Genomic DNA, 24,398 nt, shown 5'->3' with positions numbered 1-24,398 from the left:
GATGCATTTTGTTAATAAAAACTGACTACTGTAAAAAAGAAAAAACAATTCGTTCTCATTTCGTCGATCAAGAATGTACGGTTTGCTAGGTCTGCACCATCTTGAATCGTCTACGATCGAGTCGCCTTAGAAATGGTCGCCTTGATATTGTTTTGGAAATGATGCTTCGACGATACGTAGGCTAAACAACATCGGAGAATGATTGGATATTCATCGGTAGGTTTCGTTAGATTTGTTATGATTTGGTGTCCCTTACCAACCGACCACACCTGCCAGGGTGTGAAACAGGTGGTTTAATTTTGAAATCGGAAATCGAGGGACGGATATAGTTATGTGATCGGCGGTCGCATTTACAGAATTTTCTGTTAGAATCGAAGTCTAAAATTGGTAATTTCGGTTCCGGCTCATTGAAACCAGCCAGACTAACACATCTCGGGTCTATATATGTCGATGTGTTAGTAGTCATGATTGTCCCGCGTGATAGGATATTGTTAGCGAATAGAGCATTAAACATTTGACAATTCGCTAAAGCCTTAAATGCGGGTCACCAGTCCTCTAGTCATCGTATAAGGTGCATTCACGCCATCACTCTAGTTAGACCGGTCTAAATGGGCCCGTACCTGTGTCAAATTTAGAACGGGTCAAATCAGAGCTATAGTTATCACTGCCGCCCCGGAAGATGTTGCCATGACTATTTACCCCACAATTCTATCCCACAGTTTTACGAGTCCATGTGTAAAATGTTGATGACTCCAGTTTATCATACCTGGACAGATCGATCTGAAATTCTAGGACATTTCCATAGCAGTTGAAACGATACCGTTGGGTTTTTATCTTATCAAGGCCAGAAGATCTATAGTTGAAACGTCCGGCTAAGGGGCATCGAGCGTCAAGATCCGACCGACCTCAGACGACGACGGGTAAGTAGAGAGAAATCCTTATTCGGAGAAAAAATCGATTATATTGACGCAGCTTTCCAAAGGTGAATCGAAACTTTTATAAAATTTTTGTTTTACCAGTGGTTCATTTTATTGATAATGTTTTCATTTATTGTTTGCGTATATAATATCAAGTATCATTAACTGTAGATGAGGCCTATTTATACAGCTGCAGAATAAACTCAATATTTACCGGCAGTCACGTCGAAATATACATATTTATATACCGGTAGTCTTTGTTTTAGAATTTTTCATTCAAATATGAATACAGCGTAGAAGCCTTAATACGTCAGCTTGTACATTATGGGAGATACATACATGACGTAATCAGTCAGTCCTCGGAGTAATCATTGTCAAATGTGGAGGCAGTCAAATTTCATAATTTTCTATCGTAAGGCCCCCACACCCCCTCAATGGGTATAGCTGTGATACTGAGCAATATTCCAGAAACTGGATGCCTTAGAAGCTTGTATGCGCACAGGCTGTCGCTCTTTGGTGTTCCTTCTTCGACGGGTCTCTCTGGTTTGCTTGTCTCTCGATCGATTACCTTTTGACGTCTATATGCTGAATGTATGATACTCCACGCTTAAATGTATATTTGTGAAATCTGTTTTACTGTTTTTCGATTTACTTGTCCTAAATTCTCGGCAGGCACGGTGGGTTTTTCAACGGTGAATAAACAAGAAATTCGTTGAATCGTGTACAAAAATGGCCCCGAATTAAGAGCGGTTTCGTTCAGTTAAACTTCTGCCAACGACGAATGACCGGTCTAAATTCAGTGGTCCGGTCCAATTTAGACCGGACCAAGCGTTCACACGGGCAAAAATACCGTCCCAAACTAGATCGGCCTAGTTTTTAGACCGTCCGGTCTTATTTGACACGGTCTAAAAGAGCGAACCGGGTCCGGTCCAAATTTTGGACCGGTCTAAATCAATGTGTGGACAGAAACTGTTACCAGGTCCAGAAATCGTAATTCTGAATACCTGCGGTAGATTTCGCGACCTCTGCGGTAGGGTGAGAGTCCAGTTTAAGTTTTAAATGCTTTTATTACCGTTAATGTAATAATTACTGTTTTTTCATCCCTATACCATGGAAATGTTTGGAGCGTAACAAATATTCGTATATTCGTATGTCGCGATCATCATCCATTTTACTTCCGTGTTTTAAATCGTGTTAAAACGACACTTGTTTCAGCGTGATAGAATAAAATCGAATTCGCAAAAATGTCTTAATCTGACAGAGGATCGAATTGGTCAAATGAAGAATGTCTTGCTGTACTTGGAATCTGGAAGCAAGACTTCAACCCAGGCCCAGTTTAGTAGATGGTGACATCTTGTGGGCCCGGTGACAAGCGATTTTATCAATGCGTGTCAAAACGCCGTATGGAACGCTCACCATAATTTGGTCCGGTCGAAATTTTGGCCCAACCAGGTACGGACCCATTTAGGCCAGTCTAACTCACAGGGGCTCATATCAGAGTTGTAGGTAATGTAAAGACGATAATCCGTTAATCCTATGTCTATAGTGTATATAAAATAATCAAGTTAATAAGTTATTTTATATATACTATAGACTAAGATTAACAAATTATCGTTTTAATATTACCTACAACTCTGCTGATACGAGCCCCTGGGTCTAACTAGTTGTCGTGTGAACGCAGTCTACGTATATTTTGTATTTTTTATTTCTTCAATTGTTATATTTATAGTAAAAATTAAATGATCAAATTCATCTCCGGGTAGAAACTGAAATAACTGTCTGCCTAGAGAAATGATTTGTCGCTTGGCGACAGATGTAGTTAAGCAAACATTTCCCAATATTAACATAACCATTTCACATTGCGGTGATTCGATACAGAATTTCATGGTAATCTATTGTTAGGCTCAATCAAACCTTATCTATTGGGACCTGACACACCCATGCGTATAGCTTCGTCCAAAATTTCGTCCAAAAATGACATCATCAATTTGCTCAGGGGGAGTCAAATCCGTGTCGAGGGGGTTGGGGGTTGGGAGGTTCGGGGATAGCGAATGAACGCCCTAAAATCTTTCAAAAAATCAGTGTCAAAAGATTTCGGTAGTTTTTTTCGAAATTTGGACACAATCTTCTTATTCCATTATGGAAAATGAAAAGTAAAGTAATCCATTCTCAAATGATGTATTCAGCGGGCACTACATATTTAAGGTCTGCCCTTTTTTCAAAAAGAAAGTGCCCCTTTACAGCGAATAATTACAATATTTTTCAAAAATCTTCGGCACTGGACTGGGAGTGATATTTGATTTAGAGGGACCCTCCCGTAAAGATCGGCCGTACACAACATCGTTGAATTACCTCAAAGTGAATTGATGCCGAAATTCTCCCGGAAACATGAAATCACCGTAATTTTATGATGTCATAGGGGTTAGGTCTATCAATTGATGGATTTACGCGAGAACAGCTTTTATGGAAGTTTTGTAGGACACGAATAAAATTACCCGTAGTTTAGTCGCGAGGATTGTTCGGCGTTGCAAGTGGTATGTCACGTGTATTATACTATATAGCCGTGTATATTACATTAACTTCATTAGCAATATTATATTCCCGAGTAATGTCAATTATAGGCTAATCATGTTTACTGGAATCTAACCAATGGGTTGTTGACATCAGTGTGACAAAACAGTCGCATTCAAAATGATATGTAATGCGACTGATGTACAAAATCTAAATCATAAGTGCTGCTTGAATGTAGGAAAAATGCCATCCGAAAAAAATGCCACCAGTGAAAATTACGGTAGGAATCTCATATACATTTCAACTAGGAAGCAACTAGAAGCTAAATAGTTATCTCGTTGTTTCTCGCGGACAAGGAAGGAAACTGTGGAGTGCCCTCGATCGCACGCCTGCGCACAAAATATTCATATATAACTCAATCCGGTAGTTTTGATAGTACTTAGATTTTATTATCACAATTCACGAGGGCCCACGCTTTCACAAGAAGTTAAACTCAATCGGGTTTGAAGCATATACAGTAACGTCGCCAGATATAGAAATCTTTTCTTAGTTCTTGAAGTTAAACAGTTTTTATGAAACCGCGGGCCCCGATGTATAATAATAGACAGATCATGAAGAAGGTATCATATACAGATATGTGAAAGCTTACACAGATCTTACGAAATTATATATACGTTTTCGGAGAAATGCATTCAAATGCCCACCAATTTATAAATTTTCCACTTCTGATTGTGGTTTTTGCCGAACATCCCTAATATATTGACCAATCAGAGCGTTACAGAATGTCAAATGTTTTTTTCCTATAATATAGCTATATAGTGAACCGGAAGTAACTCGCCGCTTCGAACGTTTTCGAAGTGTTGTCCTCATTGGTTGGTTCGCTTCAAATAGTCTCAGATATTGTCCAATCAGAGATCGTTGCATACATACATGACTATCCCCCAAATGAGCCTAGGTATAATATATTTGCCGCGGTCGTCGAATTCGGAATGAATACAATCAAATTCGAATATCTTAATGAAAATAATTGTTAAACTGCGCGCGATTTAATTTTCTCCGGTATCGTAGCAACCGCATCCCCCGCGAGTATTCCTCCGTCCTCGAATTGACGCGGCAGAACCCCTATATCTGCCAGGAACCGGTCCAAAGTGTGGATATACTCTTCGCGATGTTTGCGCAGGTGCCCGACGTGCTGCGAGTCCTGCCAACCTTTCGTGTGCACCGTCATGCCCAATTTGCCCCAATCGCGGGCCACTTCTTCGCTCCATTTCGGCGCGCCCAGCAAATCAGCATTCGAGAAGTACAACAGAGAAGGCGCGCGTATGGGATCTTTGTGGAGAACTTCGGTGATTTCCTTGAAAGCGTACACGAACGAATTCGGATATTTGCCGAGATATTCGTCAGCCGCGTTCAACGCCGCCTCCATCACCAGGGCCGCCTTCGACTGACCGAAAACGGTCCGCGACAGTCCGTAATAACCGCCTTTATAGTCGATGAAACTATCGCTGACATGCGCAATGATACGCTCGCCGACTTCTGCCGCGCGCGTAGGGTTACCGAGCAGACGATAGCGTAATTCGCCAACCAAATAACCGCCAATCGACAGCGAATGAATAAGGATTTTGCGGCTGCTAAGCGACGGTCGGTTCACGGCCTCTATAATGTCGTCCGTCCTCTTGATGACCGAAGGTCGATAGAGCAGTTCTTTGATAGCTATACCCGTGGTCAACACGTCAAAGCCGCGATCTAAGTACAATTCCTCGTACTTCCAGACATCTTTAGGTCTGGCACGTAGCCATTTATAGATTATTGCCAGGGGGCGTTTGTGTCGTTCACTCGGTTCGACGTTTTTAGCTTCTTTCAGTACTAACCAATCGTTGATCCTTGTCGAAGTGACGTCATTCACGGAGAAAGCTCTGATTGATTGTATGAGCAGATTGTGATGACTTAGTGTACCCTGAAAGTGAAAAAAAGATTAATCAGTTTTCAGACCGCATGACCTTAAGCGTTTAAGTCGTCGCATGATCGAGCCTGTCGCCTTTGTTTTTGTTAGATCTGACTGAGTCAGATAAGTTCATTTTCCAAAGATTGTGAAATTTTAAAGTAATCTGCTCTCAGAATTGGGACACTCATCTTGCATGCAAGAACATGTGCACCTAATATCATCATGGAGAATTGACGGCAGGTTTTAGGAATGTGTAGCCTGAGTTTCGGACGATCTTGTCAATGGAATGCAGTCATGTATGGAACGCGATAAATGAAAAAAGAATATGAGCGCTGCACCGACATATGTTTTTATGCAACGTAATAGCGTCCTAACATAAGAATTTATATTTCTACAGCGACGTAATACTTTAATGCATTTGCAACGACATAAGTTTTTACGACGACGTATTTTTTGTGACGACGTAAGTTTTTGTGACGACCTAAGTTATTTCCGAAAATCACCCACCAGGTGGCACTGCAGATTTCCATTGAATTGATTTGCAATTGCAATTTCCGACGAATACCGGAAAATCCGGATTGTGTATGGGTATTTGGCGCGTCTGTTTAAATCACCGAGATGGAAGATATTCTGGTTAGTCTAATGATTGATTGGTCGTCTGGTAACCGTAATTATTCACTGGTCGAAAGGATTAGTTTGAAATAGATTGATTTGTTTGCGGAAAAAAAAAACTGCCAGAGGAGAGTTTGCTAGTTAGTTGTGGCAGTGCACGTCTCATAGCGCAGATTACGGAATTCTCATTCGCTGATTAGAAAATCGTACGTCATTCTCGAGTATCCGCTAGCCCCGCCATTTGATGCCAGACGTAACAACACTGCTCTTGCGGTTCCAGGAAGTATTTTTCTCAGCTCCAGGCACTGCGCTGGCTTTTCCATTTTCCTCCCGTTTCGAACCGGCTGCGCCGACGCCCAGATGCGAGTCAGACGCCGGAAATAAAACAATCCGCATAAATTTACGCCGGCCGCACGTTCATTAACAAAGCCGTAGAACTCGACAAAGCAAACTGTATGCTATTCACCCCTCTGAGTAAGAGGGAATATTCGCGGCATAGAGTGTCAGAAGAAAATTGTAAAAATGTACCTGTTTTTGTTGATGCGCCGATCTTAGGAGATTCTTGAACGATAATCTGACCAACCCCCTCATGTTAGCCGGTCGGGGTGGTAGCAATATAGCGCCGGTCAATTTCTGCGATTTCGTCTGGTAGAATGTATATAGACCCGTTTGATAGTCTGTCACACTGCGCAGCGATGCTCTCAGTGCTCTGTCTGTGTCGCAGCCAATGCTGTTTAGTGTATACTACAGCACGCCGGAGCTGCGTACGGGTAATTTACATTATTGATTCTTAGTGCGCTATGGCGACTGCTGTGCGCGTCTTGTTTTTGAAAATCTCGACAGATGTGCGGCGTTCGTCTCCTCACTACAATTCGCGCGGCGGCCTTCACGGTATATACGATGGCACTACTTCGAAGAAATTATGGATTCTGGTTCCCAGTTTGACTAACCACTAGATATCTATTTACATGACAACTGATCTGGATTTCGATTATTCGCATGTGCACGCCTGATTCAATTCAATTTTGAAGAGTTTGCGCTCTCGGCACAATGATATGCGCAAGTCATCACTCATCATCCACTTCAGCTTATTGACACACTTTACTTGTTGGGCATAAAAAACATACACGTTGGGTATTTTCATAATGTACAGTCAAAGCTCGTTGTAACGCCATCCTTTGCTACTGCGCTAACATTTTTCATAGAAACGATTTGCCTAATCCAACTCAAACTCAATGAAAATGTCGTTCGTTATAGCACCAAATTCGTTATATAGCCATTTTTAGTCCCAACGGCTGCATTATAAATGACTTTAACTGTAATGTCGTGTCTCGATCGGTATAGTTTAGTTCGGACCCCGGGTAAAATTGGTACGCGCGTTAAGTCAAGACAAAGTCCAGACAGGCAAAATTCCAGCCTGAGATGGTAAATAGACTCGGTAGTTGATACCGAAATGCATTGTCTCCTGGCGTTGTTTAACAACTGAAGGAAATGTAGTTTCGTGGACTTTAAATTTATCTTGGAGTCCATGGTTGTATAGATCACTGTCTTTTCGGCACGTATCTAAGCCGTCGTTTCACAGCTCGCACACCATTCTGCCATCTAACGGATCACAATCGTACTACGCCACCGCGTGCCTTTTCATAACGATTCGAACCCGATGGTATCACGAGATAGGGCCTCTCTGGGGAGATGTATGGACTTGACCAGAGGACGAAAATTACGAAAAACTAATCAGGAATTTGAATATAACAACAAAAGGTCCATTTTTATTGGATGGAAAATACACAAATACACGCACATATTAAGTATGGCTGTAGGTTGAATAACATTACAATTTTAAACGTCACCGGAAAATACATATATACGAACTTTTCGAAAGAAAACGGACCTTAGCAATATACACCTCGGCGGGTAGATGACTGAATATGCAACTCAGGATCCAGTTCCACATTACGCACGATTTTGAGTTGAATTTGGAAATGAGCTACAAATTTAAACACCAATAACCACAATGGAACGGGTCCAGGATTTCACAACAGTTAAAGCTGAATCGTTGATCAACCCGTCTTATTTTCTAAACCAATAACGAAATTAACTCGGCTTCTAGATTATTGATATATCTATTAATCATATATTTCAGTGTTCTCCATATTCTTGAATTTTTATGGGGCAGCATTCAATGTAAAGTGTATGACATTGTGGCTGCTGAAGTAGCAAGGCTTTCAATTCCCCCCCACATCTAGACGGTTTTTTTCCCTGACCGTAGTTTTACAAAAAAAATATCTAAATATATATATATATATATATTCATACATAACATTCGAAAAAGTCATAAGTCTAAATAGTTGCCGGTACGCTAGAAGAGCCGGTTTTGTAAATACAGTTTACATGACAATAGCTGAGCCATTTCAAAAATCATCTAAAAACATGTAATGGAAACTTTGCTAGTACTTGATTTTCGCTATTTTTGCCAATTTAGTACGTAATGTATATACTTGTTTCTATTTCATCCCCAACAGAATAAGTAAGACTGATTCTCAAAATTGGCTTGATTTAATGATAGTTGAAGGACAGTGACACCTCCATGCCCCCCCCCGCCCAAAAAAAACAAATTCAAAATGGTGGATTGATAAATCTTTCGGGTATATAACATTTCATTATTCTGTAATGTATCCGTTCTAGTCATTACACAGTACGCATATGTAACGGATACTTCATTGAACCATATTCATATGAAATACTCGACCCATTTCCACAGTTATCGGATGAAGCGTCAGAGTTTACAACTCGAAAATTCATTTAAGCACTAAGACCCGTTTGTCGGACAGAATCTATTCTCGAGTCGTGGGTTCAGTCGGTCGAATTTCAACCGCCGAGAACACTGTGGAGCTGGGACCCCTCGTGGTTTCATCCAATTCGACTGGCAGACTTCCCGCGTGGAGTTTTGCTGAAGGGGCGGAAAATAGATTCACACCAAGAACTCGTAATATAACCGGATGCTTCGTTGACTTAAAATATATGTATATATAAACAATATCTGATCTCTATTTATCGGAAAATATACTCAATATGTAATACATGTACGGTACTAATAAACATATAAACGCCTGGTTTGGCTTAAAAATCTGAAAGCGGGTTTTAATTTTAGGAATAGGTCAAGGCGGCTTCAGTACTGTACTTACACCAGTGACAGTACGTCATTCACCTGAGGGTGACCTTGACCTTGACCTAGTTCCGCGTCAATGTCGCGCGGACATTTTACATTGCCACAACGTAATTTCTGACAGGGGTTCAGCGATAGCATGCCAGGGGTCGCGGTCGCTCAAAGATTGTAGTCGTAATCGTAATCATGTTAGTGTTCATATTTTCTGTTTCTGTGATGATAATGGTAACGTAAATATATACTCTTTTTCCTACGGTTTGAGTCTATTGAATCTATTTTTTGATAACTAGAATTCAAATATATAGATAACAGCATTGCTACACACTAGTCTGATATGTATAGCAATGAAAACGTGGATTTAAAACTTACTTAGCCTAGCGAACCTGAATGCCCATTCGGTTGAAGGTTCTATAGCCAGTAAAACAAATAACAATCTCTAATCCATGTTTTGATTAAACCAGTTTAAAGATTTTTTAACGCTAATAAATATCTTAGAAAACGCCTAGGACTACCCTGGTAAAAATTTTGTAAACGAAAATTTCGATTTCAATCTTTGTCACGGCGACCGGTCCCCGCGCGGCCTTGCTATCGCGCGAAGTATATCGAGGGCTTTAACCCGACTCCTGTAAAGCAGCGACGCGCGCCGGCTGCGCAGACGGCGACGACGTCACCGATCCGTGCGCACGCTTGTGTTCAGCGTCGACGGAATCGCGCAGAATCTCGTCGGCGGGAGATTTTCTGATCTTCAGCTGGTCGGACTGCGGCAACACGGCCAAGAACCGGTCCAGCGTGTGCACGTATTCTTCGCGGTGTTTGCGCAGGTGCCCGACGTGAGCCGAGTCCTGCCAACCTTTAGTGTGCACAGTCATACCCAATTTACCCCAATCATGGGCCGCGATTTCGCTCCATTTGGGCGCGCCCAGCAAGTCGGCGCCCGAGAAGTACAAAAGCGCCGGAGCACGGTGCGGATCCGAATGAAATACCTCGGTCGTCTTTTTAAAAGCGTACGCCATCGATTTCGGATTCTTGCCCACAATTTTGTCCAGTACGTTCAACGACGCTTCCAGCATCGAGGCCGCTTTTGTGTGTCCGAAAATAGTGCGCGAAAGTCCGTAGTACGCGCCGTTGTAGTCGATGAAACTGTCGTAGATGTGGGCCATCAGACGCGGACTGAAGTTGGCCGCCATTTCGGGGTCTTCTCGGGCCCTGACGCGCAGTTCGGTGACCACATAACCGCCGACGGAGAACGAGTGAACCAGGATCGGGCGGTCTTTCAACAAGGGTGAGTTGATGGTTCTGATGACCGCATCGTTACGTTGAAGCACGGCCGGGCGGTGAAATAGTTCCTTGACGGCTATACCTGTGGTCAATACGTCGAAACCGCGGTCCAGATATAATTCCTCGTACTTCCACACGTCTTTAGGCCTGGCGCGTAGCCATTTATAAATGATCGCCAGGGGGCGCTTGTCCGATTCGTCTGCGTCTTTAGGGGTGGTGAATTCTAGCCAATCGTTCAGTTTCGTTCGCGTGACGTCATTGGTGGATATCAGCCTCACCTGCTGTAAACCGTAATTGATGCCCTGAAAATATAGTGGAGAAGAACGTAAATTGAATATTTTGGATCAAACGAAAATTGAAACACTTCCTATAAAAGTAATTATAAGTTGCGAAAGGTTCAGAATTTGTTCCGGGTTATATGCATTACAGGAATTAATATGTTGTCTGTATATCCCACAGGCAGGGTCTGTGGGCTATCCGATTCCCCATGCATACCCGTGTAAAATTTATACCTCACGTTTCCAGGGTCAGGTAATCGATTAATTGTGGATTCATTGTATGTGGGGAATAGGGGTATGGACGACAGATTTTTAAGGGTTGGCTATCAGACAGATTCTGCATGCTTAAACTTTTTTGCGTTGGGTCCAAGATAACTCTTTACCGCATATATCGAGGTCAAATTATTGGGAAATTATACGTTAACAATTCCTAACCAGATATTATTAATGAAAATACGTGCATTTCTTAACTTGTCGTAACAGGTTTGTGAAATGTCAGTATAGACAAGGCGTGGGATGGTCTACAGTTAACGGCCAATTTTAAAGCGGTCATTATACAGGACTCCTAGTACGAAAGACAGAGCCGCTGAACCGTTTTACTTATATAGGTTTAGTGTGCGTGTACTTAAAAGAAGGACAGACGGACTGTGACATGTTGTACCGGTTATAAGACGAGACAATAAAAACAGAAATCTTTCACACAGTCGTATTGTCGCATCATGACCCAGTTCCGATGTAAACTCGGCCCGTGCGCACTTTCGTTCCATAGAATTTCTTTTTCTCTAATGTCAATTCTTCATGTCGAAAGCTTACAAACCCCGACATCAATTTTGAAATCAGTTCTTCCAGACATCATTGTCCGACAGGGTTTGGCACGCTGATAATTCCGTACTGAAATGTGGTGTAAAACCGCTCTATACCGACTGTCGTAAATATGGGGATATGCAGAAATTTGAGACCCTATGCTCGTTGTTGTTGGCGGTTCAAGTAGATTTGCGTTGCAAAACATCTGTTGCGTTTGGCGGGTGGGAACATGGAATTTGTGCGTTGTGGAAAAAAACGGTTCGAACCTGATCAGGCGAGTGTGCTGGTGAAAATGTGTAATGTCTGACTTTCATTTAAGAATATCTTGGGTGAAATTCTGAACACAATGTGAAATGTGGGCAATAAATTTTTGAAAGAGTCCCGATAAAAATGTCTTTTGTCTGGTGTTCATTTTCATATCTGAGGTGATGATTTGACTAGTATAGGCTACGTGAAGTATGGACGATCACAGGCCGGGAAAATTTTTAAGGAAGGAGTGGTCGGGTTCCAGACCCCTGCCTTCTCATCAAGGTTGCTCTTTTCGTCAAGACAGAGATCATTAAAACCTGCAAATTTGACACTCATCGTATCGGAAATTGCATCTTTTTAATGTGTTTCTTCAAAAAATATCTAAAACACCGAGTGCGGGACTTGCTTGTGGCCTTCAGGCGTGGCTGCTTATTCCGAATATAACGATGCCTTGTCTTTCTTTCTGGACCCCACCTGCCACGTATTCATAGATCCGCCCCTGGATCAGTTTTTGAAAGTTTGCTGATGTACAATGCCTGTGTTTGTCGCGTGCAGGTGCTGAACGCTAGTGAAGCCTGGATGCTGAAAACGATCGGTTTTTGAAAGTTTACTGACAGATAAGATGTCTATGTATACACATGTCATGTTTTATTTCGCTGCAGGTGTAGTTCTGGAACGTATGAAGCCTCGAGGTCCACCAGGCTGCAGAAACGATTACGAATTTGGCTTTTCGTCAATTTTTTGAAAGTTAAAGGCTGTTCATGACGACGATACCACCCATGAGCGCGATATCGGTTTCCATGGTAACGAAATATCGTACATATCGACATATCGTAGTAGAAAATATGGAAATATTGAGGCGTTGGCCTTGACCCAAAGCAGACTGTAAAGTACATCGTGTATATCTTGTTCACATAGGTAGTATATCGTTTAAATAATATTTACCTCCAGTATGGCTATTATCAATTTGAGGTCATCTGGGGACATTGGAAATAGGCCTAAATTGACGAATATTTTGATATTTGATAAAACTAACACGTATGGGTCCACTTACACTATAATAAAGTAAGGCCTAAATTTGAAAGAGTTTAACTAACAACACTGTTGGAGGGGCCGAATTGTTATAGCGAGGTTTTTAGACCACCAGCAACGCGGACTTCAACATTCAATCTTATCGATTTTATCTACATATTCGTTTAATAAATAATAGGCTATTATAGTATATGTAGTATTATATGTGTAAACGTTCGCCTTCATTACATTAAAATAACGCTTTCGGGGTTTACATTCAAAATATGATCAATTTTCATTTATACCCCAAAGCACTTTTGACGATAGTTGTTTTTTTTGTAAATCGCTAAGGAGAACAATAAATATGTATTAGTGATTTTGGATGTCCGTTGCACTGGTGAATCTTCGAGCAATCATCTACTCAACCTGATTGCTCGTGGGGTGAATCTAGCAGGGAGGAACCCCAAAACATCTGGTTCGAGCCCGGAGTAAGCTCCCATGCATTAGTTGTCGAATAAACACTATAATCCGTGTGCATATATGCTTTGTTAATTGTTTTTCTGGTCATTCCACCTGATGATGGCTGTTAGTCAACAGCCGAAACGTTGTGGTTTTATAATAATAAATTTGATCGTATAATTTTAAATTCGAAGTGTGGGATTTCTTCATTTATCTCCCATGCATTGTAAGCTATATATGCCTACACAGCCAGGAATTTTAGGTATAGAATCGTTACGATTTTTTAATTTACTTTGGTTGGAATCTAGAGATCTTTTTCTTTCAAGAAGATCCAATGTCCTTGTGAGTTAAGTTAAACTATACGGATCGTCCATCAAGAATTCTGAAGCTGGCTCTCACTAATTAAAGCGTTAATAATCAACAGGGCGCAGTTTAACAAAGTGTAATACGACCCTAATCAATCAGGGTTGATTACATTTTGTAAAACCGGCAAACAGCTTCAAACATAACCGAATTAGTCATTCTGATCATTAATTAATCAATGGTCATACCTTATGCAGTAACGATTTCGTTAATCCGTGCATTTTGACGTGATTCCTTTGATTTGAATATGCAAATGACAATTTATCGTGGTGAGGTCCACTCTGCTCGTAGTGTTGCCGACTGACCGTATGACCACACGGACTCGCACACGCCTCTCACCGCAATCACTATCAGGCCACACGCTGTCCTTTACACACACGCGCGACAAGACCCTATTCAACTGGTGGCGTGACTTTCAGTAGCACTGTCAGTGGCGACACAGCCGATTTTATGCTATAGCCTGATCAAGATAACCCGCACACAACAGAAAGGCGGTCAATCAAAGCTCTTCAAAAGTTCAATAAAAATGACGTCGCAGAAATGCGAAATGCGCTGTGCTTTCTTTGGTAAACTTATTGATCTTTAACGAAATAAAGGATAATAGCACGAAGTTATTTGATGAAGTCCTTCTCTAAACACGACTCATCTTGAAATCCAAACGAAACGAAAAGGGATCGACCTAAATAAACCTTTTTGACACTACCGACATTCATTCACGACTGGATTGGATACCGCGCGGTACCAACCAAACTCGGCGGTTGAAAAAAATGTCTCTAATCAATTAATCGAAATTCCACGAATTATTGAAGCACACCACCTGAAGGCTGTACTGGACACCACCTAGCAACGACGTCCTTTTGTTTACTTTCTGCGCATTGAAAAATTCAGTTCAAATTTTGATTGTGCCGTGGTTGATAATGATGATGAGTACGATCGGATGATTTTCGTTTGAAGGCCGGCCTACTCACGCGATCTCTAGAAGACGACAAGTAAACCTCAGATACACCTGCGAAACATAGACAACTGTGCAAATATTTGTCCTTTTTGTGAATCGCATGAACAACAAAACACATCCGAAATCGACGCCGGGGTTTTTCGCGTAGGTTTTTACCCATCGGAAAATCCCCGAAAAGCCGGCTTTTCCAACCGGAAGTGTACGTTAAGACACGCCCCTATCTATTTTAGACTACTGTGCCCTCTCTTCTATCTGAGTGGAGGTTGAATTCCTCTTTAAAAACCATCACTTCGGTACAGACACCCGAATTTGTGCGATCCTTTCATACGGTGCTCGTTACCCTTTGTGCGCCACGATCGATGAAATGTCTCGGCTTTCTTCAGCAGCCCAACTGCAGCAGATGGCGCTCGCCCAGTGCAAGTGCACTAAAGACACTAAGGCGCTTTCGCTGTGCAGCCTAATAGTGTAGTGCTGCAAGCGGCTACAACGATCGATAAAATTCCAGGAAATTATAATAACGAACGTCTGGAAACTACTGTAAACTAGAACTGGTGATTTTCGGAAAGCGCTTAGACATGACGTCAATTTGTTGTTGATTTCATCGTTTGCTTGAAACGTGTACATGCTACCGATATGAGATGGACGACCCAGTTCCGAATGAATAAAGATATTTTCTATAAAATAGTCTCTAAAAATCCAAGAAATTGATTGATTTAAAATAAGTTTTAGTGGACCAACACCTTAAGCTTTTCCACCAAACAACTTTAAGGTTTCATAACGATCTGATTCAAAGTTTTTGAATTTGGTTTTGATTGAATGTAGCAAATTAGACAGAAGAATATTTAGACTGGTTGCCGGTCTCTACAACAGTTGGAATATTCTGACTGCGAATGCAGGTGGTGCAATATTAGGTGACCAGTCTAAAGAATACTGATCCGCTAAATAATTCTATTCTAAAACAGATGAAACGATGTATATATGTAGGTCTCTTGGTACGCTCTGAAAATATTTTGTTTTGTTACGTACTTGTATCCAGGCGAACAATCTAAATCGTTTGAAGGTAATTGCGGTGATGAGAGGAATTCACAAGAGAAATTATGAAATAACCCTATGAAACACTCGCTCACCCAGGTCGATTGTAAAGAGTAATTTTTATTATCGTAATTAACAGAAGTGGAAGTTTTTGTGTGTTCAGATTTACCGGTACCGTACTAATTATGAAAAGAGAACATAAGTGTGAAAGATGATATTTCGGCAAATATTACATATCACTGTTAATAGACGATATCGCTCCTCGTCATTATGGGAGTGATCATTGTATAAGTTATTAGGAAAATAATTATCATGTTCATTCAAGCAATAATTTTGTAATAGCAGCTATAGGTTATTATAACAATGTCACGATTATTGACATCATCTTTGAATTATGGTTGAACCGAACTATTTCGGCCTTGATAAACCATTCAGTTTTGGGGTAGAAATGATTGTTTTAATATCGGATCGGTATGCATAGTTTTCACATTAATTGCAGATATTACCATCGGGCCATTATCACTTTCTCAGAAAACTGTGTTAAATTCGTCTTGGACCTCCGCCTTTAGAAACTACAAACCTGTTTAATGCATGAAATGTCAATTCTGTGAAGCGTCGAGAGGGTAATGCCTCCAAAAACGCGGGTTGTTCTAATGAATATTTCTGCAATAAAATGATGATATTGTCACTCTGATATCCTGTTAAGAGGCATGATAATCTATGAAAATATTAAGTTCACGAGAGGATTAACAAATCAATAGATTTGTAATGTTGTATCAATTGCAGATCACAATATCCGTGATAAAACGATACGAGTAAAATCCCACAATAAATGAATTGAATGATAAAATGTTTATTTAAAACATATGAGAATATATTAACATATAACATATTCTCATATGTTTTGAATAAACATTTTATCATTCAATTCATTTATTGTGGGATTTTACTCGTACTGTACTCGCTTCAGTTCAACGTCACAGAATTCACAAACATTTTTGGAATGTTCATCATTTTATGTTATCAGAACTTTTGCCCATAAATTATGGTAAACTATTAGAAAAATTCACAAATTATGTAAATATGTGGTATATAATCATCGCATATTAACTCACAAAAGGTGCTGTTAGTCTTGTAGGCCTAAGTTCTACCGTACTGGGATATCTAGATTTGTGTGGTGCAATGATAGAAAGTGCTCTATTCATTTATTGAAATCGAACATCTATCTATTTGTCATGTTATTTGATATTTAATCATTTGCCCCGGAGTTTTCCTGGTGCCAAAAAATTCATTCCTATTTTGAAAGAAACCAACTACGCAAGGGGTTTTTAGGGGTATGGATCGGGTGGCGTTGTCCACCACCTTTAACATTTGAATGTGGCCTCCAAAAAGTCTGGAAACTTAGGCAAAGAAAATTTTAAAAGGACCTCAGATAAATCCAAATGCGTCGTGATGAGGGCAAGAAAAGCCCTTGTCTTAAACTTTGTTTTGTGGAAGGGCCACCAGAAGCCTACACCAATTATCGTGCTTGCAGCCCTAAATATTGCCAAGTCTGCCCTTTTCAAGGCCCATCCCAATTTCTAGGTCCCGGTACCCCTTTCAAGCAGATTCGCCTTTCGATACATTAAGGCTTTTAGGAGTAGACCCGACGAAAGCCCAGCTCACGACATTCAGCCATGATGAAGGTCTGAAATTCTCCGAACTGTATTTTGAACATACCTAAAAAAAGCTTAACTATATTTTCCTTGATTCTTTGTGATTTCGCGTGACAAGAAGGCAAAATATCGCGTGATCACCTCCACAATCATTGTGTACCGAATATATACAATAAATAACTTCTCCAAATATAGCCCTGAATTTACAAGAGAAGCTTTTTATATTTTATTGATATATTATTGCAAATCGTCTCGTGATCCGTTCGGTTAAAAGTCGTCTGCCTCGCCGTAAACACAAGAGTCGTCTGGCTGACTGTGTATACTACTGCTGTACGAGGCTATACTGCAGGTGGAATAAATTGCGTAGTGTCGAAACCTCTGGAAAATACGTCATATTGCCAGGTAATATCGCCGTGTGTTCATTTCTAATCATATCTCTTCAAATTAGTAATTATCTTTACGCGTATCGCCAGCCTATCTGACCGGAAAAGTGAATCCCACATACGTGCGTCAGTGGATAAACCAAATGACCTTGAACTTCGTGCGTCTGATATTTCGAAGATTTCCCTGGGTGTACTAACGTGTTTATTTCGCACGTTCGGGCATTTGCGATGCATGGTGTTGATAAGATATTTATTGATTAAAATGAACTAATTCTACCCGTAGCCAAATTCTAACGATCGGTCATGTAATGTATCTCGCGGGACTAGAGCTCGATGATGGCCCAACTACAATCGCCGTCTGTTGCATGAACTGGACGGTTCAATCAGCAGGGGGTCTTAGTTGGTTTTTGGTGCATTCATTCGACTGTATCTTTATTTTTGAGCTGCCCTGCTGGTCAACATATAATCAGGAGCAAACATACTCTGTAGGGTTCCTGACGACAGTGCGACCGACATGTGTGTGCCGTTTGACAATATCAAATCGACTAGTACTGTATCTGATGAATGTGCGCTGGGGCATCGAATAAACAAATGCTGTCACAATGCATATATTGAAATGTATTCAAACGATTATAGGGAACATAACAAATGTCACCATAAACACTTAATATATGGTTAAATATAATTAAATCAACGGTGAAATAATACGTGTAGATCCAGTGTCGAATAAACCATATACACATGTGGAAGTGGAATCCGAGTCAAATCAAAACCTGCGCACTGTGGAACTGAATCCAGTTCCAAAACCCAGTCTCACGACCCAGAGTCTATAGGGTCCACGCAGGTCACGCGGGTCCCACGGGTCCACAGACAGTCCAAATTTCGTTCGAGCCTCAGAATGCTAAGAATACAACCCCAAGATTCTATTTTTGTTCGCAGGGTCAAGAGAAATGCGGAGGATGTCACTATTTCCTAGTATAGCGCTGTTAATGGGGCTAGTCTGGGCGGCCAGCGCTCAGCCCGCGACACCAGATGATACCAGCTTCGAGAACGAAATGGCAACTTTATTCAAAGGTTTATAACAATCCAACAATGAAAATAATCACGTTTACCATCGACAAGTTTATGCTTCGCAATTACTGGGGAAACCAGACTTCGTGGTTGGGAAATTTTATTTAGGAAAAAATCGTGATGGGGAATTTCAGTGCCGGAGATCCTGATAGCAGATTAGTTAAATTGTTTAGTAATCGGTTATTGTCATCTCGTCAAAATATGTATCCCTGAATATTTTGGAGGAGGCTTCCGGGTTCGGAGCATTTCAAAACTTTCATTGCAACTTTTGGTTACCATTGGTTCTAAAACTAATAACTGTGCGCGTCAACGCGGTCTTCGATTTCAAATGTTTACGAAATCGACGACCTACTGACTGAGAAATAATCTGCCACCAAACAATGGCTTATATGCGTAGCCTAATTCAGAAAACTAAGCTATAGATTCAATTTGTTCGGTATAGAATCTAGCCTCCCGCACCCCAACTTCTTCGCCCGTTGAGTGCAAGCATACTTTGGAAGGTTCCAAAAGCAGACACCTCAATACTTTCTGTTGTTAATAATTCCAGGAATGTACGTTGAGTCACTGATCTTAAATCTAAAACCTTTCTCACTGAACTAACAATAATACTACAGCGCGAAATCGATCCATTATTCTCAAATTAGAAATAGATTTATGTATATACTTATAGACCCCGAATATAGACTAGTCTAAGACGGCGTCCTGAGGACATAACAGCTTTACAAGAAACTTACTAAGATTTCATACATTTCACATTTATCAAAAGTTTTGGCTATTCCCCGGATTGCAAATAAGAGCAGGAAATGGTTGTTTCGGAAAAGCGCCACTAACACGGTCGCGAATCATACTCCAAAATTCTATCTACGAAGAAAATAAAATCTCTAATTGCTATACCCTTTGAAACCGTTCTTAATCATGATGACCCACAGTTAACTCCGAGTTGAAATCATTTCATTTTCAATGAGTTTACTCTTGAGTTAAATCTTAACTCACATCTGTGGAACTGGATCCAAGGTTATAAATTGCTTATAATTAAAGCTAGTTCTCGATATCAAATTCCAAAGCTAAAATCGTGACTGGGCCCATTTCATAGGAAAATCCGCATTCATTTCGTCGCTGTAATGTTTCTGGAATGTTAATCTTTCTCGTAATAAGGTTGTTAGAGCTCAATTCTCAATATCAAAGTTCAAAGCTAAAATCGCGACTGGGCCCATTCCATAGCAAAATCCGCATTCATTTTGTCGCTGTAATAAGCATATTTTTAAAGATATTTCTGGAATGTTTTTCTTTTTCGTATGTAGATAAGACGTATTTGAAACAAGTTGAAGAGTCTCTGAAATCGTTACACGGCAGTAACGATGTACAGGTCACTGGCGATAGGTGTCAGTGTCAGAGATACCGTTGCGGCTGCTGCTTCCATCTTCAATCGAAAATCCTACACCTGAACGAAACCGGTAAGATTTTTTAGAAAAAATGAGACGCGTCAGTCGTTGCAGGACCAGTACCTAATTCCATAGTATGATATGATATGATTTATTTGCAAGTAAAATCTTTAAGAATTAATGCCAGCAAATACATTAGAAATGTAATGATATGTGGGACTGCTTTGAAGCTTTAAGCCTCGGACTCTAGAACGAATTCGGAGTCCGTGCTTTAGTATAGGCTCTGTATACTAGAGACTCTTATATACTCTTATATACTCGAAAGCAGCCCTAGAAAAGAGAGAAAGAAATATATAAAATGAAAATAAAGATCTTTTCTATGTAAACGAATTTGTGATGACTACCCGAGCAGACATTGTGGCAAAAAGAGTTATTTGACAAAGATCGTTTTGAGATACTTTCAAAAGTCCAAACTGTTTTCATATCTGAATACATTACGACCGCTACCCGCGGCTGTTATAGCTACATTGGTATCATTATGTACACAATTGCCAGCTTCCCATATTTATGTATATTTGATACTATTAGGTTTTGATACTATTGTTATGCTCGCAAAAATTATATACCTTTTTGGAGCCATAAACTTAAGTAGAATCTTGAAACAGATTAGATATCAAATAATATCTAACGTCATTTGACGCCAGTGGACCGGTTCACCAAGTCGAGTACATGTCAGTGTAGATCTTCGATATTTTGATGTCTGCTTTGATGTGATATGTGGTTTAAAAAAAGTAGTTTTCAAGTCGACGCTAAAAACCCACTTATTTAGAGTGGCCATTCAGGATCTGGCGCATTGAGCAACAAGATGGAGATGCGCCTAACAACATTTATGTTATGTTATGTTGTTTAAGATTGTGAAACTGGCTCTCATTTGCAAAGAAAGTGTGTAATTTAATGGAAGATTATTATATTTCTACAAAACAAACCCGCGCATTTAATGAATCTCAAACCTGATCTTCATTTCAGTAGTTTTCGGTAAAAATCACATTTAGAGGCATCTTTTATACAAATTTTCCTCTATGGCTGCGTGTGCCTTCGATACAAAATCGCTGTTATCAATCAGACGTATAGTCTTATTTTTTCTCCTCTCCCCGTTCTCAGCCCGCTCTATACGGCTCTGTCAACTCGGGAGTGAAATTTCGACCAACAATATGAAATGCAGAACTTCACTGATCAAAACCTTCACAAAATTTTCACTGACCTAAACCTATAAACGACCCAATTCGACCTCGCACTGGACGAGACCTGGGACAAGCTTCATAGAAACTCTGTCACAAAGATGGTCTTGATTTGATTTTGATTTCAATGTTAAGGGTGGCTATATATATAATCAGAACCAAAATGATCTTATAGACCGTTTTTCAGATCGTATATCGATTGGCTCGCTATCAACCTAGAAAGCCTTGACTGTGTGCTACCCGTCCTTGCTATAAAATAAGTTCATATTTTGCACCGACCTATCACTATGTCTCTTAGTTCGATTATTTTGATTTGGAGTAGTACGTTCGAAACCCCCGGGAGATCCTTTTGTAACAATAGGCAATTAACTTTCCCCATATTTGAACAAGCGTTCTTCGATATCATTGTTTTAGCGAATCAGATTACTCTTACAAGCTTATCAATTCGGTCAAATAACTCACCACTTTTGTTTGACAAATTGCACAAGATATTCGACCTTTGTCTTGGTGGTCCGTTCGTTTCGTTTGTTTGTATATATCAGGGAAGTGTGTATATATTAACGCCGGTTTACTTTGCAGATTGCGCTAATATGACCTTCAACCCGAATCGAGACACGTTGAGTTTCCAATTCAGGGTCAACGGAAAACTCTACATCAACAGAACGCTCGATTGTAAGTAGAGTAGCTGACTGACTTCTTCAAGGGATACAAACATCACCAAAAGTACTTCTTAACCTTCCATGAAAGGTGGTCTCCATTATCTCCCCTCCCCATAGGAAATATCATCAAATTGGATCTATCTAGTTGTAGAATATGAAGATGGTTGCTCCGATAATCATGACAACATTTATAATAATAATAATAATAATCTTTATTTACATTGAAATTATGAAATTATATATCTAATGATATTACACTCACATTCATCGAGAAGAAAAATAAGTAATAAATGGCGAATCATAAACACTAAATCATATAGCAAGAGATTGTGTTATTTTTGAATTATTTCATCAAAACAGAAACACGTTTTTCACAAAGGGTTTTGAGTTAAAGAAATTTACCCTCAAACGATAGAACGTTTAACGCACACGCACATAACGAAACACGTCGAAAACGGTTTCTCCCAGCCGCGTGCGCTGGGCTTCAGAAAAGATGTTTCATATTTTGAAGCAAACACCTTTTCTAATGCGTTTAAGGAGGGCCGCAAATCCCCCTATATGACATCGTCAGTCAGTTTCCAGAAAATGGCTACGTCTTTACGGTTATAAACCTCCCTATGACAGCATCGAGCTCACCGATATCTATAATCACACGATTTGTTTTATCTACATAAAATGGGGGGGAAAGTATGCGGTCATCTTTTTGAAAACGAGTTCCTTATCAATGTATCAATGTTGTAATTTTTTTCATCTCTTTACAGTTCACAACCCGCCGCCACTGTGCTTCGCAGTCGTACCGGTTGTTGTGAGATGGTGCGCAATATTCTACGACGTGCAGTGGTCAAAAGGCAAGGTCGGAGCGTGTTTGAAATATCAGCTTCGCGTTTTAGGAAAAGAAGTTATCAACGTTCCGATCGGCTGCTTCTATTTCCCGCTACCCAAACAACAGGAACTACCGGCTACGGACGAGAAGAAACTGCAGGAGGCAGATATAAGCGCGAATTTCGTGAGTTCTGATCGTTTTCTAAACCGGTTTCTAGAAAATGTTTCCAGAAAGTGTTGACTCAAGTTTCGCGATTTAATCATCGACTCTAAAACAAAGGGACGTGAAACGAAAAACGCCTTTCAATTCGTTTTAGAGTCAATGATTTAATCCACAATTGCAATCACAGTTCTGCAGTCGAACTCGTTTCCAAAGTTGGCTCGGTTCCACACTGTTGCCCAGACTGTTGCATCCAGTTATGCACAGTTGCACTCAGTTCCACACAGCTAGCGTCCACCCAGTTCCACATTTGACTCAGTTCGACAAAATCTGTTCATCATTTTCCAAATTACGTATCAGCCCTCCAGTCAAAAATCACAACCGTGACCTGGATCCATTCTGAATACGATTTAACCATGGCCACTATAAAACGAACGGACGAGTGAAACGAAAAAGCCGCCTTTGATCTCTGCGTTAGCATCCGAGCATAATTCAGTCGTATTGAAATAGGTTTTCCCAATATTCCCCAATATTCAACGTCGAAATCTAACTCAGAACTGTTGAACTGAGTAAATAGGCCTATACACATCGCTTGTTGAAACATTTGTCTATTTCCAGTGGAAACATTTGACTGAAGAACTTCTGAAAAAGCAGCAACGCGACCAGAACGAGGTTACCGGCAAGGAGGTGATTTTGTCGCCATTTTTGTTGCGGGACCAACAAATCCCTATACTGGTTCCGAGACGTTTGAGGAAGCGGTCTGCGGCAGGCGGGGATTAGAATACTCGGTTTAGAAGAAGAAGGCGTTTTGTGAGATGATCTGATTCTAACGTTGACCCTGTAGTTTATTTTCAAGATCTGGCTAGAATTAACGACCGCGAAGGGTTCAATCGCTGATATTTGTCATTCCAATTACAATTCGGGCTTATACTCACATCTATTAACTTTGTCCATATAAAAGTGTGATAAACATATTATTTGTATATGTATTTTACTATATCATATCTAACCACTACATGTCCCAACTGTCCCCGGACGTTAAGAGCAGGCAAATGACCCAGTTTCTCCACCAGAATTAATTCTTCTTCATTGAAGTCCTCGTAAAATTATCGTGAAGGCCATTCTTATGAACATTTGCCCAGGCGCTCACAGAATCAGGCACGATGACAGATTTGGCATTAAGTCGATATAAGGGCATCACTGATGTGGGAACAGTTGACTACACCCCCCCCCCCCCTATAGTGTAGTGTGGGCACTGTTCTTCAACTCACTACGCTGCAAATCTCATTTGAACGTGTAATGCCTCACCAAACATTGGTTCCCGGGAATTAAGCACTCAGTTTCAAATTCAATTCAAACTCCATTAATTTGTTTTCGAGTCACAATCTGTGTCTATATTTTGCTGTTGTACATATCGCTTATACAGTTATTCACGTTTTTGTCAAATA

General features: G+C 40.5%; 3 protein-coding genes across 3 annotated transcripts; 1 reads left to right on the top strand and 2 right to left on the bottom strand.

The window, feature by feature from the left end:
* Positions 1–3,866: 3,866 nt before the first annotated feature.
* LOC141909732 (uncharacterized) lies at positions 3,867–6,700 on the bottom strand. Its single transcript, XM_074800329.1, has 2 exons — positions 6,514–6,700; positions 3,867–5,385 (listed from the first exon to the last, which is right to left on the bottom strand). The coding sequence occupies exons 1-2, from the start codon at positions 6,574–6,576 to the stop codon at positions 4,459–4,461; spliced, it is 990 nt and encodes a 329-aa protein (XP_074656430.1). The 5' UTR covers positions 6,577–6,700; the 3' UTR covers positions 3,867–4,458.
* A 1,026-nt stretch (positions 6,701–7,726) lies between these two features.
* On the bottom strand, positions 7,727–14,954 carry LOC141909926 (uncharacterized). Its single transcript, XM_074800606.1, has 2 exons — positions 13,782–14,954; positions 7,727–10,731 (listed from the first exon to the last, which is right to left on the bottom strand). Exons 1-2 carry the CDS (start codon positions 13,812–13,814, stop codon positions 9,763–9,765), a joined length of 1,002 nt encoding a protein of 333 aa, XP_074656707.1. The 5' UTR covers positions 13,815–14,954; the 3' UTR covers positions 7,727–9,762.
* A 2,552-nt stretch (positions 14,955–17,506) lies between these two features.
* LOC141910121 (uncharacterized) lies at positions 17,507–24,398 on the top strand. Its single transcript, XM_074800836.1, has 6 exons — positions 17,507–17,637; positions 18,558–18,692; positions 19,991–20,143; positions 21,889–21,981; positions 22,730–22,974; positions 23,569–24,398. Exons 2-6 carry the CDS (start codon positions 18,569–18,571, stop codon positions 23,728–23,730), a joined length of 777 nt encoding a protein of 258 aa, XP_074656937.1. The 5' UTR covers positions 17,507–17,637; positions 18,558–18,568; the 3' UTR covers positions 23,731–24,398.

The sequence above is a fragment of the Tubulanus polymorphus genome, chromosome 8 (genome assembly GCF_964204645.1).
Source record: "Tubulanus polymorphus chromosome 8, tnTubPoly1.2, whole genome shotgun sequence".
NCBI classification, from domain to species: domain Eukaryota; kingdom Metazoa; phylum Nemertea; class Palaeonemertea; order Tubulaniformes; family Tubulanidae; genus Tubulanus; species Tubulanus polymorphus.
Note: the sequence above shows the minus strand (reverse complement) of the source record. Positions and strands in the feature narration are given on the sequence as shown.